This window comes from Anthonomus grandis, chromosome 9 (genome assembly GCF_022605725.1).
Source record: "Anthonomus grandis grandis chromosome 9, icAntGran1.3, whole genome shotgun sequence".
NCBI classification, from domain to species: Eukaryota; Metazoa; Arthropoda; class Insecta; order Coleoptera; family Curculionidae; genus Anthonomus; species Anthonomus grandis.
In genome coordinates this window covers 23,059,830-23,080,853 of record NC_065554.1, presented here as the reverse complement: position 1 = coordinate 23,080,853, position 21,024 = coordinate 23,059,830, and the positions used below count along the sequence as shown (strand labels likewise).

Sequence of the window (21,024 nt, the reverse complement as noted above, 5' to 3'; positions counted from 1 at the left end):
AAATATGTCTGGAACAGGATTTGAAATGATTAAAATATTAGAGCTGCCCCAAAAAATTCAAAAGAATTAATAGGCAATTGCATCTGGAAGAAAAAACTCAGCTTTCTGGAAAGAAAAACGTCAAATGCCTGGAAGAAATCAACATAAACTCAGTTGACTGGAGGGAAAGACTTCAAATGTCTGAAATAAAATTAAAAATGACTTCCAATGCCTGGAAGAAATAAACACACTGGCGGGATTAATATAATTACGGGTAAAAGGCCAGTAAGTTCCTTCATAACTAAAAAGTTACTTACTTCAGTTTTTCGAGTAACCAATAAGATTTATTAAAGCACATTTATTAGAACTTATTCAAAACAATTTTTTCTCTGGAAGAATTTAGTCATTTCGTCGAGAACACCAAAATTACTTATCAACCCTCTCTCAGCAATTAGTAAAAGTTATAGTATACCTTATTTCGGACATTTTCGCTATGATAATTCAATTTAAGGCTGTCGTGTCCCTGTAAAACTTAATATGAATGAAGTCCATTCAATTTTCGAACTTTTCTAGGCAAGTGATAAGAGTTATAGTGTACTTTATTCCACTTATTTTGGTATCCAATATAGAAATTTACAGTAACTAGTTCTTGAAATAATTCAGTTTCAATGCAATCCTGGCTCTGGAAACATTTGATGTCATTAAAGTCCAGAAATTTCCTTAAAAACTCTGAGTACTTATTGAAGCTCTTTAAACAAAAAGTTAGAAAACACTATTTTCTTAATATTTTGGTGCTGAATTTGTCACTCTGCAATAACTCAATTTAAAAGGTACATATTTCTTTTTCTTCCTAAAATTTTGCTCTAAAAGTTATCCAGAGATTCTGGCTCTCCGTAGATCCATCATATGGCAAAAATACACTTTTAGATAATAAAAACTCATTTTAATGATTAAAAGATCTTTTCTTCTCAAATTTCTTTTGAATACCTTTTAGAGCTATTAAGCTGGCTCTAAGAAGAATGCCCTTAGATCCTGAAAACAATCAGTCAAAAAGTCAAATCTTGTTTAAATTAGCCGACGTTTCGCAAAATATATTTACATAATATACTCAGGGCAAATTTAAAATTTTAAAAATCAATAAACAATTTTAAAATAATCATGTATATAGAAAACCTTTAGGTACGGGACCTCAGAAAATACATAGATATTAAAATATAAATTATTATAGTCAGATAAATAATTGAGAAGCATCGTCGCTACTTTTTTTTGTTAAGGTTCTGTGATTTATAAAATACTCTAAATTACTTTGAGATGACTATATTATAGACCCACAGAATAAAATTTATTTTAACTCTAAGAATTCTAATGCCATATATTAACGTTGTTTTTGATAATTGAAATGTCCTGTACGGGATCTCTAATTTTGAGCTGTTTATCACCCTGTTCTAAATTCTCTCTGAAATAGCTTTCGGGTGGCTCGAGTGTTAAACATTTATTAATTCAAATATATATAAATATAAATCGTTTTAAGATATATCTGTTGTACTTTACAGGAATTGCTACAAACAGAACTGCATAAAATAAAGACCGAACCGGAGGTGCCCAATTATTCGCTTTCGTCACCATCGCTCTCTTGTGGCCTATCCTTGCATCATCCACATGGTAAGTACTTACTTTTATACTAGTCAGCTTCTGACATAATTCAGCACTAGCTCAAAATCAGCTCAGTTCTAGAATCCTTTATTTGTCAGATTTCAGAAATATTACGTAGCCCGTCAAATCATCCTAAAAATATTCCACTTTTCAAGTCGATATATAAGTGACGAACGTGCCATTTCAGCCTCCCACGTGCATCTGGGCGCCCCCAAAAACAATCGAAACGTGCCCGATCGACCGAAGGGGTCAGCTTACACGCTCCTCCTTTTTTTCGTTCCTAAATGACCCGCAGTTAAAATACGTTGTAGTTGGGTTTAAACAATGTTTTGTTTATTGGGAGCCAATTTTAGAAACGCTTCTGCTGTTATATTAAGCTAAATTGATTTGTTGGTGTGTATATATTGCCTCCGAACAGAGGTGGACTATTGGTTGTTGTTGAGGCCAAATATAAAATTTACACGAAGATAATGAGACTCGTTATACCGAAGAAATAGTGAGGATATTAATGCCAATTATCTTAAAAATATGAATGGTTTGCCAAAGAAAGATGAGGCAATTATATAGTATTATCATCATATAACAGCTTGTCTCGTCCACTGCTGAACATAAGCAATCATGGGCAACTTGGATCCAGTTTGAAGACATCCTCTATAAATCGTCTATTCTTTGAGTCGGTGATCGTAGCATGTCTCTTCATCCAACTGTTGTCTGACATTCTTACGATGTGAGCAGCCCAGTTCTAAGTGTTTGATTCTTTTAATTGCATCCGTAATTTCTACACGGTTGTTCATTTTAGATTTTATATCGTAACTGCTAACATAGACCACTCCATGGCTCGTTGGGTTAAACTCACATCAAGATACAAATACATATCTCAGCCTGCCAAGTGAACAAACTATCCTTTTGATTAGTTCGCACGTCTGATTGTTCCTTCCCATTCGGGTCTCATGTTCCATATAGTCCACAAGATGTTACGTATTGAATTTCTTTTCTTTTTAGCATTAGTCATAAACTAAATTTTGCTCATGTTGATTTTAAAGCCTACTTTTTAGAAAACTGTGTGATTTCGTGCTGATCTCAGACAGACTTGACGAGGTTTGCCGACTTGATCGTCGGCAAATCACGTTTATGCCTTATTGTCTAATTCGATCCTTTTTAAACGTATATTGTATCAGAGTTGTAAAATATGCAAGTTTGCGAGAGCTTAAAGCTCATGGTGATCGCCTTTTCATAGTCAACGAACACTAGTATTAGGGGTTTTTTGTATTCTCTTTTATGACCTGCAGATAGTCATTCATTCCATACCTGTCTCGGCCTATTAGTAGCATGATTTTGCTGAATATTGCTGAATAATTTGTATATGTAGTGCGTCAACAGACTTATTGGTCTATAGCTCTGTAAGTGTGCGATGCTGCCTTTCTCATGCATAATAATATTTATTAATGCAAATAATATCCTTAGTAAGTGTCAGTTCGGTTTTTGCGAGAATAAATTTAAATGATGCTAATGCTGATCTTCTTCAGAACTTTTACTCTCATATCAATGGCGGGGGAGCTTCGGCGGCTGTTTTTTGTGATCTGTCAAAAGCTTTTGACTGTGTTAGTCATGACATTCTGCTGCGGAAGCTCCACCGCTATGGTTTTAGAGGCTTTCCTCTATCATGGTTTCCTTCATTTTTGCGAGGTCGACGGCAACGGGTTTTGGTTGGGTCAAAGTACTCAGAATATAGCTTTATTAGATAGGGAGTGCCTCAGGGCTCAGTCTTATGCCCAGTTCTATTTTTGCTTTACATAAATGATCTGGTTAGTCTCCCTATTCGCGGTGTCTTCACTATATTTGCAGATGATACCACAATATTGTGGCAGGCTCTAGACTTAGATTCTCTCCATAAGATCATCCTGGAGGATCTTAAGATGGTAAAAAGGTGTTGTTACTCTAATTTAAGTATATTAAATACAACAAAAACTAAATTGCTATTTTTTAAATGTAATCTTAAAGATTCGATAGATGGTGATCCAATTCAGATTAATAATTAATTTTCATAGACAAAGATCTCAAATTTGACACACATTTAAATCATCTTGCCAAAAAGCTAACATCTGGCTGCTATGCTGTCAGGATCAGTGTACAGGAACTTGGTCCAAAAATTGGCAAGTCCGTTTATTGTTCCGTCTTTGAATCCCACCTTCGTTACGGTATCGCTTTCTGAGGAAGTGCAAGCAGTTACATTATTCAAATGTTGTTTGTTACTCAAAAACGGGCCATTCGATACGTATGTGGGGCTAACCCCCGGGATTCACGCCGTCCTCTATTTCACCATAATTAAATACTAACTCTCCCATGTCTGTATATTCTTGAGACTGCTTGCATAATCTATAAGTACAGAGAAAAGTTCATGGTCAGGAGTGCTCGGTACCTAAGCAGGAATCAGATAATTTTGAACCTTCCTCGACCTACTTCAGCTTTAACAAAAAAATCAATTTTTTCTGACAGTATTTCTATATTTAATCATCTGCCTATCATTATTAAAAACTTAACTTCGCCTAGAATTTAAAAAAAAAAAAGGTTTAAAGAGATTGCTTGCTGCTAAGACCTATTACTCTGTTGAAGAATTTTTTTATGATATACTTTAAGTGACTGATTATATGATATATGAGATCAATGGTTATGTTTTTGTATGTATGTTCGTATTTTATATTTGTGTCTTTATTATTTATTTTTTAATTTTAATTTTTATACTTGTTGTTTGTAAGTTTTAATTTTTCTAGCCTTGTTAAAAACATTTTTAATGTTATAACAATAAAGCAATATTTTACTTTGACTTAATAACAATAGTAGCGCTATTCCATATTTGTGGCGTTGTTCCTTCATCTTAAAGAGTTTGGTTATTGCTTTGAGTAACTCACTTCCTCCTAGAAAACTTCTACAATACTCTTCGCTAGGAGGTCTGTTTTTCTTTATTCCTGACAATGACTTTAGCACGTCTTCTTCCTCCAGCATCTCTTCTGATCCTTGGCTTAGTATGTGGGCGAATATTTTCATGCCTCTGCTTGACTCTGGTCAATCTTTAATATTTCTTTTCTATTGCTTGTTATTGGTCCTCTTTCATTTTCCAGTTTAGTTAATTTCTTGTGTAGTACACATAGTTTTTTTGTTCCCTTTTGCATCTATTTATTGTTGTTGTATGTCAGTCCTTACGCCTTTTGATATCTTTATTCAATAGTATTAGCTCATTTTTATGTTGTTGGTTTTTCTGTTAGTTTTCTTCTCTGTTTCATTAGATTTTTAGTGCTTATTTTGTTACTATTTAAAGCAGTGTTTCTTTTGAGCGGCCTTGATCGACTCCATAATGTTTCTATTTACATATTCGAGATTTTGTGTATCGGCGTCTTCCAGATTGTTCCTATTCACAAACTTTAGATTTGGTAGGATCTTCGCTCTCATCATTCGAAGGTCACTCCCCATTAAAAGTTTGTTTAGTACCATTTTTTTTGGTCAGCAAAGACATTCTTTACAAACACTTTTTTACCCAGGTTCACCCTTAGATGTTTGACCTCATCTTTGAGTTGCAGGTATCCACCAAAGAGCACCAGGATTCTTATGAGCTCTAGTTTCCTGCCTGAAGGCAACATTCAGAGCTCTTTGCATTTTTCAAATACATGAGCCTGATTGCCTCCCTGTGCTAGTAATTAAATTATGGTGTATTTCCAGTCGTGTCATTCAGGCTGTCTACAGTCGTAGTGAGAGCGTTTCCTCCTCCGTTGTGGTATATTCTCCATGGGAATTTTTACCAAGGGTCAGTTGGGGCCCCTTGGCTATTATCTTGTGGAGCCTTGCATAAGCTGGTATTGCAAATGACTCAGTTAGATGCCTCATAATTTTCTCCGCCCTTCTTTCTTTGCTTTTTTTATGCCAATATGCTTTGTCTATAATAATTCTAATCCCCTTTATGTCCACTTTCGGTGTTCTGCCTTTTTGAAAAAAGTATTGATACCCGCCAGTTGGTAATATAGTTGAGGTATCACATTCCTTAACACATCATATAAAGTTATGTTCAACTTAGTTAGAAACTGAATAACATCGTATGCAAAAGAAATAGCTAGAGAATACTAAAGTGGATTGAGAAATAAAACGATCAACAACAGACCAGCTTAAGACAACTGCTAGAAAAATACTGGAAATTCGATAAAAATTTACAAAATCTATTCATAAAGTTTAAGCAGGTATCTTCAGAAGAAGCTTATGGTCGGCACTAGAAGAACTTGAAATATCCAGCAAACTCTTAAGAATGATTAAAGTATGCGTTGAAGGATCATATGGTAAAATTAAAATAGAAGATCAATGTAGTGAAATGTTTGATATAACAAAGGCCTATATATTTGATATATAACTAATCTAGCCTTGGAGAAGGTAATAAAATGAGCCGAATTAAGTATGAGCATCTGTGACAACGGACCCAAACTGATTCTAGCGTATGCAGATGATCTAGATGTTTTGGAAAAAATACAATTTACGTGAATATTTATAAAACTCGAAAAACAGGCAAAAAAGGTGGATCGAGAGTCAACGAGGATAATACAAGTATAAGAAACATGACACGATTAAATTGTATCATGGATGAGTACTTCGACCACGTACAATCTCTTCGATGCCTAGGGGCATTAATAACATTAGACAATAACAAAACCCCAAGTCAGGGTCCCATTAAACATATTTATATATAATTTTTTAAAAGCTACACGTGTTTCGCTACTATCGAAGCATCATCAGGCCTAAATAAAAATAGTACAAAAAGAACGCCAATTTAGTGCTAATCGGCCTCTGCAAATCAATTATTGCCCTCCTCACATGGTTTTGTTTTGTTTTTTTGTGTGGTCTCTTGGAGATAGAATGGATGATATGTTTCAATCAGATAATAACGTTAAAGTTTATAACTTATAATAAGACATCGCATACAACAAGGAAATAAATGGTATTACGCAACCCAGCAATTATTTCGATCATGAATCAATTATTTCAGAAAGCGTATAGAAATCTAGGATTTATAACTAGATGCAGTCAAGACTTCTCATGCTCTGTCTATAAAGTTCTGTACTGTTCGTTAGTTAGTCCGTTCTAGTTTGGAGTATGTTCGTTCCGTATGGTCTCTATTTTATGAATCGCATATTGAAAATATCGAGAAAGTCCCAAATAAATTCTTAAGAAATTGTTCTTTTAAACTTAAGGTTCCATTAGCTAATGGTCATACTGATTACAAGTCGGCCATGTCAGTTCTCTCTTTGGACCCACTTAAGTTAAGGCGTAATAATTCACTTGTGTTTTATATTTAAAATAAATATCTGGCATGACTGATTGTGATTATCTTTTAAATGGGCTGAAATTTCGGGCGCAAAAATTGACTAGACTGAAAAAACTCTTCTATGTAGATTTGGATAGTAGTTCTTATGGACAGCACAATCCTATAACTAGAATGCAACGTTCTTTCGATAGGTATAGTCTTCACTTGCACGTTTCTTTTAGCAGTTTTAGGAGTTAATTAGTGACTCGTGACTTTAACAGGTTTCTTTAAATTAATTTGTAACATTGATTCATGTCTTACTATTATCTAGCTTAAGTTGTATTAATATTAGTATCTTTTGTATTATTTTATTTTTGTAAAATTGGTGGGTACCGATAATAAATAAATAAAGAAATAAATAAATCCTGACATACAAACAAAAATAAATATACAATATAAAACTATTATAAGGCCAGTTGCAACTTATGCTGGCGAAGCATGCACCATGACTGTACAAGATACGTTACTACTTAATCGTTTTGAAAGCAAGATCCTTAGGAAAATATTTAGAGCAGTCTGGGATCAGCAAACATGACAAGATGGCTGGGACATGTCCAGAGTATAACTCAAGGTTAATTAAAATCGCTTGGGAAGAAACCCCTAACAACAAAAGACCACTTGGGCACCGAAAACTTCGATGAGGAGATAATATCAGCAAGGATCATTAACTCCTTGGGGGTGCTCAACTGGGAAGAAGCCAGATCGGAGAGAATAAAGTTGAGATGAGTAAGACGCACCCCAGGTTATATAGTCATGGATGGAAACTGGGGCAGTATATTTCCTCGTTCATTTCTTTCTCCTATCCCATAACATCCAAATAATGTTTCTTCTTCATTTTATTATTTGCCTAGTTTGGCGTCAAAGTCTCCAGCCAGCACCGTGAAATAGGTTGGGAAAGTGGACATCGCTTGAGGTACATCATCATAAAAGCTGTTGATATCTTCATCTGAGGAGTGTTGGGATGTGGGTGCATAGGCCTGGGTAATTATAATATTGCATCGTTGGTTCAGTTTTAATATTACATGCCCTGAGGCAGCGCTACTCCTTTCACAAAACTTTACATTACATCTGTAGCAATACATATTTCCTGATTTTAATAGGTATTGTATTTTTTGCAAATTTCGCCTATTCCTAGTGTATCCCAGTGCACTTTTTTAAGTTCTTTCTCTAATTCTAATATTCTTCCGTCGGATAAAAGGGTTCTTGCATTTTATGTGGCTATATATAGCGTTCTAAACCAGGTTTTTAAACTAATTTGGCGTCTAATTGGGTCTACAATTCGCTGTTTATATTTATAAAACTATATCAAAAACACACGCGCATATTTTATAAACAAATTATGTTGTTAATCGGTTTAGTGCACATGAACTGCGTACATACAAGACCCCATGCAGCAAACAGCTTGAATTTAAAGGGAGTGGAACAGGTAAAAAAGTTTGTTTGTCTCTTTTTTTTGTATAGAAAGTGTAACTTCTCTGATAAAGAGGACCAGTGACGTTTTTATTCCAATTCTCTGGAACACCAACGCAACTTTCCTTTTTACGCGATCCTTTCGCAACAAGGAAAAAAATCTTATTCGTTTTAAATAAATACATCTAATAATTCATTGACGTTTAAGCTGGTTAATTTGAAAGACTAATATAAAAACATTTTCGACGATACGATAAGACCGAAAGGTTATCCGCTATTAGGCGCCATGAAATACACGTCTTCGGTTTTGTGAGAAAAAAATCTGCGTTCTCGTTAGAGTCAATATTCTTTTCGAGTTCAATCATGTGATTTAGAGTAGATGATTCACGGTCATGTACTGTGAATGGAAGTTTTTGAGATTTTCTGACCTCAAGATCGTGGAAATGAAAATCAAATTAAACGGTTTAATTTCGCTCATATTTAATGATTAAATCCGATTTTAAAGTTAAAATATTCTTGACAGGGAAGTAGTCAATTATTGAAATTTTAGTTGAAGAAATGGAACCATGGAACCACCAATCGAAAACGAACTCAAATAAATTGTAATTTTTTTCAGGTGCCTATGGTATCTACAATCGAACCATAAATAGCTTATATTACTTACTCATTCCAGAAATTATTTGAGTCACTTAGAAGTTTATTCCAGGTCCTTGGATTAAATTATGGAAGGATTTCTTTTAATTTAGATATTCATTCCAAGAACTTGGAAAAATTAATGTAAGCATTTTTAAATAATTAATCCCTTATTCCAGGTTTTCAGAAACTTATTCCTTAAGACTTTTAGGTTATTTACATGTTAGTTTTAAGTACACGAATGCTTAACAACTACCTCCCAAGTCAACTGAAAAGGGAGTTTAAAAGCCTGGAAGTTGTGTTTAATAAACTTAAGATATTTAGATGTTACTTCCAGGTGCTTTAATATTTAAAAAATTACCTTCAAGTTACTTAAGATCTGGAAGTTGTTCTCTGTCTTATAACCCTGAAAGCAGGCTTTGAGTTTTCCAAAAAGATTGTTTGAGTGCTTCTGAGTTTTCTTTAACTAACTTAAGAGTTACATTGCCTTAAATGCCAGGAAGAAACTTTCAAGAGCCTGACCTAAATTTTAATATTGTCTTTGGTTGATAATCTTTTTTAAAAGTGAGCTTATTCCAGGATTTTAGGTTATTTAAATGTTACTTCCAGATTCCACCTACTTAATAGCTTAAAAATTGCTCTTCAAGTCACTTAAGGAATAATTGTCTCGTTATCTTAAACACCTGAAAGAAGTCTTTGAGTTATCTTGTCTTTACTTGACTTATGAGCCTGTAATAAGCTTCTATACTAAGCATGTACTTAAATGCTTAAAAATTGCTCTTCAAATCCCTCACTCTTAGTGCAACACTCTTAAATGCAAAATAGGATCTCACTGTATCCTTTTTTGCACTTAATATACGGTGAGACCCTTATTCCTGGATCTTAAGTACAAAATCATTTTCATACACATTCAAATTATAAGTGCTTGGAAGTAGTCTTCAAATAAATTAAGAGCCTGAACTAAATACTACATTGCCTTAAATATCTGGAAAAAAAATTCCCAAGTTAAAAGTTTAGAATTAGAACAGGTATCCAAGAGCCTGTCTAAGAGCCTTTTTGTCTGAAGCACTTTTAATAAATTGTTATTGATTAAACATCTCTTCTTTCAAGTCACTATTCCAGGATTTTACGAGATTTAAATGTTTATTATTATGGTATTTAAATGCTTAAATATTGCTCTTAAGTCTTAAGATCCAGGGATAAGTGTACCCAATACAAATACACCTGAAAGCACTCTGATTAATCGAAAAAGAGAGTTTAATTGCCTGGAAGTAGCTTTTAATTAACTTATGAGCCTGTACTAAGCTTGTGTACTAAATGGCCTTAAATTTCTGGAAGAAACTTTCAAGGTACCCAAGCGCCTGACCCAAGGGTCTTTTTGTCTTAAGCACTTCTAATAGATTGTCTTTGATTAAACATCTTCTTTAAAGTAACTATTCCAGGATTTTAGGATATTTACACATTATTTCCAGGTACTTCACTGCTTAAAAAGTGCGTTTTAAGTGACTTAAGATTCAGAAATAAATGTTTCACTACTTTACACACCTAAAAGCGGTCTTTGAATTATCCAAAAAAGGAGTTTAGGTGCATGGAAGTAGTCTCAAATTAACTTAAGAGCCTTTAATGTCTGGGAACAAAATCTTAAGCCACACAGGACCCTGGACTAAGTATCTTTTTGTCTTAAGCACTTTTAATAGATTATATTTTATTGAAAATCTTTTTTGAAAGTCAGTTTAGTTAATTTAAGCATTTTGAAATAGTTCCTCTCTTATTCCAGGGTTTCAGGTTATTTAAATGTTATTTTCGGGTACTTAAATGCTTAAAAATTGCTCTCCAAGTCATTGAAGATCTTGGGATAATAGTGCCTCACTGTATCAAACATCTGAAAGCAGTCTTTGAGTTATCCAAAAAGGGAGTTTAAGTGCCTGGAAGTAGTATTTAATTAACTTATGAGCCTGGACTAAGCTTCTATACTAAGTGCTACATTGCTTTAAATGCCTAGAAGAAACCTTCTTGTAGTTATGTTCTCTTCGGTCCCTGTTCAATATTTTATTACCATTCTCGACAAATGAAGTCTGGATTCTGAGTCTGGAAGATCAGAAATTTTCAAAAAAAACAAAATTGTTTTTTTTTTTATATTTAGCGCATTTAAGTTATTACTCTCTACATTATCTTAAAATCTAATTTTTTTCATGTGATTAAGCTTTCTACAACCGATGAGTAACATTTTTATATAATTCTTCAGAAATGCTGTATGATTTTTTGGAGCGATGAATAGCAGGGAGGGACCTTTAATGTTCTTGGAGCTCACCTGGAAGCAAAACGATGAATTTTAGACTTTCCAGCACCTGTGCAATACGAAGCCTTCATTTTTTCACAGAGACAATTAAGCTCTATTATAAATCCTGTATAAAGTCGATGATGAATTTTGGCATTTGGTTTTGGGGTCATTTCGCGGGGCCTTAGAGCGCAGAAACGTATAATTCGCTACATCTATTGTCTATCATCCGGAACTAGCTGTAGGCAGTTTTTATCGAAACTGGGAGTTTCGATTGCTCCGTCGTTGTACTTTTCAGCATTGGTCATGTTTGTCAAGAAAAATTAACAACATTATTTAAAGCAAATGTCAATGATTACTGGGGGTCGTAGTGGCATACAAATTCCTTTGCATAAATCTGCGTATCATATCGCTGTTACCAAAGTTGGGAATTTTTCAGTTGCTATTTTTTTACTATTCATTTAGGTGGTAATTACTCGATACACAAAAATAATCAACTGTTTTTATTACACAATTATTACACACGTACACACTAAATAAAATGACTTAAGACTATTAGAAACATTAACTAACACTGTATTTATTTCCTACTATTTACTTCAATTTAAAAGTCGCGCCAATATTTCGACTTCAACTGGCCTCCTACCGGCGAGGGCTTTTCATATATTATGTTTCATTCAACATTCGCAAACTTTCTACGTGTGTCCCGAAATATCGCGACCTTTGCTACGAACAGCTGGTACAGTCGCGGCTGGTAAGATCGTTCCACTATTTTCTAAATCTTTGTGAAAATGTAACTTTCTTTAGTTAATACTTTTTTTATATCCCTGTAGTGTAAATACTAAAATTAGTTGAGAGATATAGGGTAACTATATTAAAACTATATTAATTTTTCCACAAATGATTTATCGAGTCTCTGTCAAACGTTTCGAGCAGCATATACGAGAGGTCGACCTTATCACAAGGCTAGAGATCACCAGGACAAACAAAACGAGCCAACTGACGTAAATGGGACGATATATTTTTTTCTTTTCAGTTGATTACCAGCCTAATCTAATTAAGTTATAATATATTTTAAGGCACGATTAATCAAAATAGTATCCGACATAAATCCCATTTGTTGCTTCTCTAATTAGCTATATATATTTAACCTCTCTTTCAAGGTATTAAATTCCATTTCGCTGGAGGGCGTGTAAGCCATCCCTTCGAATAGTAAACAGCGTGGGTTGATTAGCGTATAATTCGCTCCCTCTCCGAAGGGGTGGTTGTCATTTAATACCGTTAATTAGACTCTACTTGGGAGGCAAATGATCTAATTGTCTCGCAGAAGCAAAAATGTGGAATTTAAAAACAAAGTATGATATATAAATCGAAACAGATGTTGTGTTAGAAGTAGAAATAAATTTTTGGCATATAAATGTAGTTTTCTGGCGCTTGTGGGTGCACATTTGTTGGCAATTAGTTAAAGTGACCGTATAGTTTTGAAAAGAGATAAACTTCATAGATCTAAACAGGTGAAGGATTTTACATCTGTCAGTATAGTCATGTAGAGTGGAAATCTTTAAGGCGGATCTACACTAAGTTATTACAAAGATGATTGTTACATAAGTTTGGAAACGTTTAGAATTTAGAATGTGTTTAAAAAAAGGCTAAAAGCTCTTTGACCACTTTTCTTTCAAAATGAAGAAAGAAATTCTGATCTGTTACTAGAAATGGAAACAGATTGAAGAATTGTTTCTTTTTTATTCTGAAAAATATGCCAAAAATGGCCTCTCTATTTTTGAGACCCCTTTAGACTATTATTATCCTTTCAATATGCGAGTATCTTTTGATATATTCAGTTGTTTTCCACCGGTGTGAATATTAACATGACTGGAGGCTAAGAAAGGCCTTAGAGAGAGTAAGATCAAAGAATGTAAAATTTAATTTAGATAAATGTAATTTTGGGAAGTCTACTATTAAATATATCGGTCACGAAATATCAGAGAATGAAGGTCATCAGATAAGTCAACATTTCAAGCTATAAAGCAGTTACTACATCAATATGTAAGGAAAATGTTCAACGTGTATTGGGCATGCTAACGTATGTTAGCAAGTTTTCAGGAAAATCGCAATCGTTACGAGCATTATTAAAGAAAGACGTTTTTGAAAGAGGAAAGAAAGCTTTTGAAAACAACCTTAACCCCAAGTCCAGTTCTACAATTTGATGATGTTAATAAAGACACAGTAATTAGTAATTTTAGTTGTCAGCTAAAAGTCTGGACTAGGACCAGTTTTGCTTTAAGATAATTTATTTTATGCTTTTGCCTCTAAAGCTTTAACTGAAACTCAGCAAAGATATGCACAAATCGAAAAAAAATGTCAGCTATATGTTTTGGGCTAAATATAAACTCATCACATAACACCTTAGCTCCAGGTATGCCTAGTAGTTTATGATATTAATTTTACAGAAAGAAAATTAAATGAGATTAAAAAAAAGACCTTAATATGATTCAACTTTGCAAGAAAAAACCAGTATTTAAAAAAATATTTCTATTGTTTTACCTAATAAAACTCTAATTTTATTCAAAAGTAGTAGTAAACAAAAAATCTCTAAACATTTGACAATTGGAGCTTCAAAATTGCACAACTTAAAAAAAGCCCTATATACATACCTTTATTTCTTATATAAAGTCGCATTGTCTTCCTTAAATGCCTTTTTACAACACTGTTAGTCGATTGACCTTGATTAACGTTTGCAGCATTTACTATGTGATTTCTTAGGGATTCAACATTTAACACAGGCTCCACATAGTACACTAGACTTTTCATATGCACCCAAACATAAAAATCCATAGGCGTCAGGTCTGGAGTTCTCGCTGGCCAAAGAATAAGTCCACTTCTTCTAATCCATCGATCAGGAAATTGGACAAAGAAATCTATAACCACTGCCTTATTGTAATCCTGATGTGCAGGATGCCCATCATGCTGAAATCGAATTTCCAGAGGAACATGTCAAGAAGCTCAAATAAATATTTTCTTAAGAAATTCTCGTAAGATTTTCCATGTAAATTGTTAGGAATAAAATGTGGGTCAATTAAATGATTGTTGATTATTGACATCCATACGTTTAGTGAAAATCGCTGCTTAATTAATTTGCTCTACCATCTTGATCAAACTTTGATTTGAACAAAAATATCTTGTGCCTTTTTTTAGCATTGATGAATATAGCAATACTGTATGTTCATTGACTTATATAAGCTTTTGTATTAGCAGCAATAAAGTTTTTGTCTTTGCCTAATACTAACTAACTCAGGTATATCTATTTTGACCTCGTGTTTCTCCTTATTAAGTTAAAATTCTTCCAAATCCTTCACTCAAAAACTCAAAATTCCTTACTTGACCCGAAAAATAACCTCTAATTACCCTCATCTATAAAACTTTCAGAGCCAAATTAGCAAAGTCGTCGAGCTATTAGGTCCAACACATCACCACCACATGTGTTCCCGTCCCGAGACACCTTAATCCCGAATTCCGAAATAAAAATAGTTTGCTCAAAGGCAGTTAAAAGACTTGTAAATCGCCTCGGTGCTAACAGCTAACGCTCCACGGTAATTAAGGGGGAGAGGCATTTGAAAGAAAGCTTTAAATTCAGCGTCTCTTGTCACCTACGAGTTGATTCATGCGGGCGCTTTTACACTGTAATGCTCCGGTTTATAAATATCCGGCCACTTCAAACGACTATTTTGCAAATATGTTTCAAAACAGGCAATAAACTGTTACGGGGCATTGTGTCGTTTTGGTTATTTTAGTAGCGGCGATTTGAATGCACTGTTTTACTAAGTTTCCTTGACGGGTTTATTACCTCGATAACCTCATCAAAATGTTTATTACTTTCAGCAACCATATCCTCATCCCCGCAGCCGTTTAACTCCCTCTCCACCGCTGTGCAAGGCACCATACTAAGTAACCCAAGCAACGCTTCTCACTCGCCCGAAACGCAAGACGAGCTGACTCGTGCTCCGAGTGCGAGTTCTTGCACAGGTTCGCCACAGCCTCAGCCTAGTAGTAGTACCACGCCCACACCAGCTAACCAAAGTAACACGAAACCGCCCTACAGCTACGTTGCTCTCATAGCGATGGCTATCCAGAGCTCGCATTTGAAGCGTGCCACCCTGTCGGAGATTTATTCTTATATAACCTCAAAGTTTCCGTATTTCGAGCGGAATAAGAAGGGATGGCAGAACAGCATCAGGCATAATTTGAGCTTGAACGAGTGTTTTGTTAAGGTAAGTGTTTTGTTAATTAAAACAATATAATTCATAAACATTAGTGCACATGGAACCTCATTTACACCGTAGGAATGTTGTGCTAATATTCCAGGTTTTAGGAATATCTGTTGTAGTAATTGGGTGTGAACAAAGGAGCATGATGAATTTGACTTTTTAACGTTGATGACACGGCATTTTGTCAAGCGCAATAATGGATGTTAAAGGTGTAGTCCATTTAATTATCTTTCTTGTAAAAATACTTATCAGCTAGTTATATATAAATATAAGATTAACAACCTAGAAATCACCTTAATACAAGCAGTATCTGACTACGGAGCTACTTTTCTAAACGCCACTTGATTATATCTCTTATTAAATATCTATATGTATAAAATGCCATTGAGAACCGAACCTTAAAATTTTCTAGAGACTTGTCTGATTAAACTTCGGTCACATCTAGGGTAGAATATGGTACTATACTAGGAAACCAAAGTAATTTATGATGCTACTGAAAAAATTCTTTTGTAAAATTTTTATATTATAAAAAGCATGAGGTATATGTTCTGTTTTCTTTGTAATGTTTTGGTAAGATCAAGTACAACTAGAAAAGATACCAAAAAAAATCTTAATTACCAGATTGAAAAGCGATATTGAAATTAGGAGGATTCAACTCGTTCAGCTAATGAATGCACTTGGCTTAAAATTGCTTAAAAAAGCTTATCATATTGGCTGAGAGAATCTGGGTTGCTCAATTGTTCATTAGCTTTTGAACATGCTAGGGGCAGATGAGGCATAATTTTATACTTCAGGTAACAAACATTCAAATCCATATGGTGTTTTTTCTCCAAAACTTCTTGCAATTTAACCTCACTGTCATAATTTACTATTAGAAGAGTTACATGAAGAATATTCTGTATCTTCATTGAATCTAAAATCAATAAAATGGAAAATATTAAATTAAATGTAAAAAACAACATGAAACTAATATAATCAATAAAATTGTATCATGGTCTTCCAAAATAAGTAATTTCTGTAAAGCCTTTGACAATATCAGTATTTTTTGATCCATTGAAAAACTACTAAATAATTCCAAGACGGTTATATTTACAAGGATACTTATGAAGATCTTTTTAGTAAAGAAACTCTTCAGCTTTTATATAAAAGTAAAATTAATAAAGCTGTTACATGAGTTTTCAAAATATGTAGATTTTTGTAGAGACTCTGACAATATCAAGGTTTTTACTTAATAACTCTAAAACGATTATATTTACAAGAAAACTTGTAATAAGCTTTTTAATAAAGAAACTCGTCAGTTTTCATATAAAACTAAAAACAAAGAAATTTTTGCATGAATTTTCAAGGTATGTAGATTTTTTTTTGCCTTTGACAATATCAAATTCAATGTATTGAAAAACTACTCAATAATTCTAAGATAGTTGTACTTATAAGGTTTGTATTTACAACTAGTAAGAACCTTTTTAGTAAAAAAACTCTTCAGCTTTCATATGAAGGTAAAATCAATAAAATTGATACATGAATTTACAAAATACGTAGAATTTTATAAACCTTTAAAAATAATAAAAACTCAGATAAGATGTGCACATAACAATTCCTAAACGTCCGGACTATGCCGCGCCGCACAGATCAAAGAAAATAGATTATCGTTAGTAATTTGAAATATAGAAAATATTTAAAAACAGATTGCGTAAGGAGTATTCGTAGAATATTTTAATTTAAGTAAATATTCATTAGTAATTAATAAATTTTTAAAAATATTTGCAATTTTTCCTGGAATTGTCGCATTAACCATTGATAAAAATGTCAATTATGGAAAATTCTGTAAATAATATTTAATTTTATAATATTTTCCACTAAACTGAAAAGAGACGAGAATAAACAAGCAACCCTGGGGCGTGTGCCTGTTACTAATTTTAAACCTTTTACCCCCTGATGATGGACACCACTGTGTCCGAAACATGTAGGGAATTTATGCCAACTAAATGTTTAATAAATAAGTGGAGGGAGACTTAAAAAGGATTTTCATTTTACCTTAACCTACGACTCCACTCCAAGTATGGACTATTTCTTCACTAAATTGATTCCCTTCCATTTTGATACCCTCCCCACGGCAACTCTAAAACCGTTGATCTTGTTGACCACCAGATTGTGCTAGGGAACGTCCTTCGGCTTTGGTTTCTTTAAACGAGCATGCTTATATTGGAAGTCATACCTGATCTCACGATAACAGGTTGTTAAAGTTGGAAGATCAATTTGTCTGTGGAAATCAAGTCTGGTGCTTTTTTTTGCAATTTCTAGTATTTTGCAGGCTAGTAATTTAGGGCCTTTTTGTACATTTTTATTGAAAATCTCCCAAGAGTTGTAAAACACTTAGAAAGTCTTCTTTTGGCTGATGACTTCAAGGCCTTTAAATGTATAAACGCAGAAATAGACTGCGAAAAATTGCAAGAAGATCAAAACTCTGAAATTGGCTTAAGCAAAATCGTATATCACTTAACAGTGCTAGATAAATGCGTTACAGTAATTTTTACTAGAGGACTTAATTATACTAAATTTACTTATTTCATAAATAATGAGCCATTGCTCAACTAAACAGAGCTAAGGGATCTCTAAGGAGTTATTTTCAAAGCAATTTCAAATTCACCAATAAAGCTTATCGTGCACTTGGTTTTGTTATAAGCAATACAAGGAATTCAAAAATATTCATTCTATAAAAACGGTATATAGTTCACTAGTAAGATCTCATTTAGAATATGCTGCGGTGATATGGACACCCGAAGCAGGACTGCAATCACTTCTGCATTTTTTTACTGTTATGCAATAGAAAAAATGTTAAGATAAATAATGTATACCCTTATCTAGTTTCGTATAAAACCATGCTAAAGGACTTATTCAAATTTTAGAAATAAGAAGATAAATATCTTTTATTTTATTTTATTTATTTGCTACTTAGTTAACAATATTAAATATGGGGATTATAACTTAGATATATTTTATACTAACAAAAAAGATATTGTAAATTTGACAAGTCAAAATATTTTCTGTAATTTTGTTTACCATCACACTTAAAGAATTGAAGTATAAGAGAATACACGACTATTATTTGGAGTGGTAGTTGGCGAACATTACAATTTACAAGAAACCTTAACAAATCGACAAAAATGTATTGCTTTAGTACTTTTACACACATGAAAATCCGGTGTTTAACTTCAAATATGTATAAATTGTTCCCGGTAGGTTCCACGAGAAGGTGGTGGCGAAAGAAAGGGCAACTATTGGACTCTGGACCCCCAATACGAAGACATGTTCGAGAACGGTAACTACAGGAGGCGCAGACGTATGAAAAGACCATACCGGTCAGCGCAGCCCTATCCCAGGGCGTTTCTGGGGGATGCTTTGGGGCAACACGGACTAGCGCCTTTACCGAGGAACATCTTTAGCACCCCAACGGCGTATCCGCCACCGTATACGCGATACGAGGCCTCGTGGATGGGGCCCACTCAGTTATCTGCCACTTATAGTGGATGCAATTATCCCCAACAAGGGTGAGTTACAGTTAAAAGGTGCCAAGTGAAATGTGTGACTAAAAGACTTTTCTGTTTTAACAGTTATCCGGCGTCGGCTCCCTTTAGTCCTTGTGGTGTGAGACAGGAGGCGCCCCGTTATCCTCCTTACTGGCCATCGGCGGAGAGCGAGTACGCCCATTCTGCGCCCCACAATTCACCACCGGCTGATCAGCAGCTTTTGTTGCAATGGTGACGTCATCTAGCTCATCAGGGTGCCAGTGGTAGTTTTTTGACAGCCCAGTGAAGAACATGACGTGATTGCTTTACTCGTTGGTTTCGTGATTTTCGATGATTTGTTCATTTTTTACTATACAGGACAGGTTTTTATGTTTCTTCCATGCACAAGAGTTGGGTGTGACCAATAAATAAGCAAATTTTTGAGTAAATCATGAACGTATCAAAAAAGGTACCTATATAAGCTTTTTGGCAAAAAAATATATAAACGGGAAAAACTTTTTTTTTATGGAATATTTGGGACACCCTATAACATGTGATAATAAAAAAAGTCAATGAACTTCGTAAAACGATGAAAAAAATTGAAAATCTTGCATTCTTTGAATCTTGATCTCAGCTGTGAAAATGTTTTTATGCTGATAATTGTTTTAATAAAATTTCTTAATGTATATAGGCGTATAACATTTATACGGGGTGTCCCAAAATAAGTTGAGTTTGCCCTATAAACGTGGTGTAGATATAATTTAGTTTTGTGAAATTTCTGGTGTTAATAATCAGTATAGCATTTGTAGTGTATATAATTTAATTTTTTAATTAATTTTATTTTTATCGGGGGCGTCTCAGACACCTTATTTATATTTATATTAAAAAAAATAAATCTTTGTTGTTTATACTTATTCCGTCCTATGTAGAGAGTAAGTTTAGGACTCTAATAGATGTGTTTCTTTTTTGTTTTTGTTACTTATTAGCGAAATGTAAAAAAATAAATGATATAAAAGAATATTTATTTGTTTTTATTTCCCTTTAAGAAAATCATCATTTCGATAAACCCTCGTAGTAAACAAAACTTAGTCAAGGCCAAGAACTACGTCATTCAGTTTACACAAAACATGTAATCGATTATGTATTAACAACCAAGTGACAGGTCTGTCAAAAAAATAAACAATATAAAAGAATATTTGTTTGTTTTTATTTCCCGTTAAGAAAATGATAATTTCGATAAACCCCCGTAATAAATAAAAAAAAAGTCAAGGCCAAGACCTACGTCATTCGGTTGACACAGATCATGTGAACAGGTATGTTATAATAAGCAAGCCATCACGTGATAGGTGTGTCAAAAAATAAATAAAATAAGACAATATTTGTTTTTTTTTCTCTTAAGAAAATCATCATTTCGATAAACCCCTGTAATAAATAAAACTAAGTCAAAGTCAATGCCTACATAGTTCAGTTTACACAGATCACATGGTCGATTATGTATTAATAAACAAGCGATCACGTGACAGTTCTGTCAAAGTCAAGAAGTTCCAAGATGTCTGCCGGATAAGGCGTACCGGGGTAAGGCAAAAAGTTATCAGCTTCATGCAATAAAGCAACTAAATAAGCTATATGTATAGAAAAAGAAAAATAATAGTTTAAAAAACCTAAAATAAAATATTTAGGTTCGTATTTTAAGAAAGTAAATTGGTGCCGCTAAAAAAACTATATCTATATAATTCGGAATTTTAAATAATTTTATTAACGATATTTCTTACAAGCAAATAGACACTTCTCAACAATAACTCGTCCTATTATTCGACGTGTCGTTTTAAGATGGCCGCCGAATATGACATACCAGAGAAGACAAACTCTTAGAAACGACAATTAGACTCAAAACTGATAATTTTTTGTTAAAGACAAATCCAGAGGTCTAAATACTAGCTGAAGATGCACGTAAAGCAT

At 33.7% G+C, this 21,024-nt stretch overlaps 1 protein-coding gene across 1 annotated transcript in view; it reads left to right on the top strand.

Moving 5' to 3' along the window:
* LOC126740554 (forkhead box protein L2-like) overlaps positions 1-20,085 on the top strand; it is a 37,949-nt gene extending 17,864 nt beyond the window's left edge. The window contains exons 2-5 of the mRNA XM_050446638.1: positions 1,533-1,641; positions 15,174-15,562; positions 18,800-19,107; positions 19,171-20,085. Of these exons, the coding sequence (XP_050302595.1) occupies positions 1,533-1,641; positions 15,174-15,562; positions 18,800-19,107; positions 19,171-19,321 (957 nt within the window). The 3' untranslated portion in view covers positions 19,322-20,085. The remainder of the gene's footprint in view (positions 1-1,532; positions 1,642-15,173; positions 15,563-18,799; positions 19,108-19,170) is intronic.
* Positions 20,086-21,024: the final 939 nt, after the last annotated feature.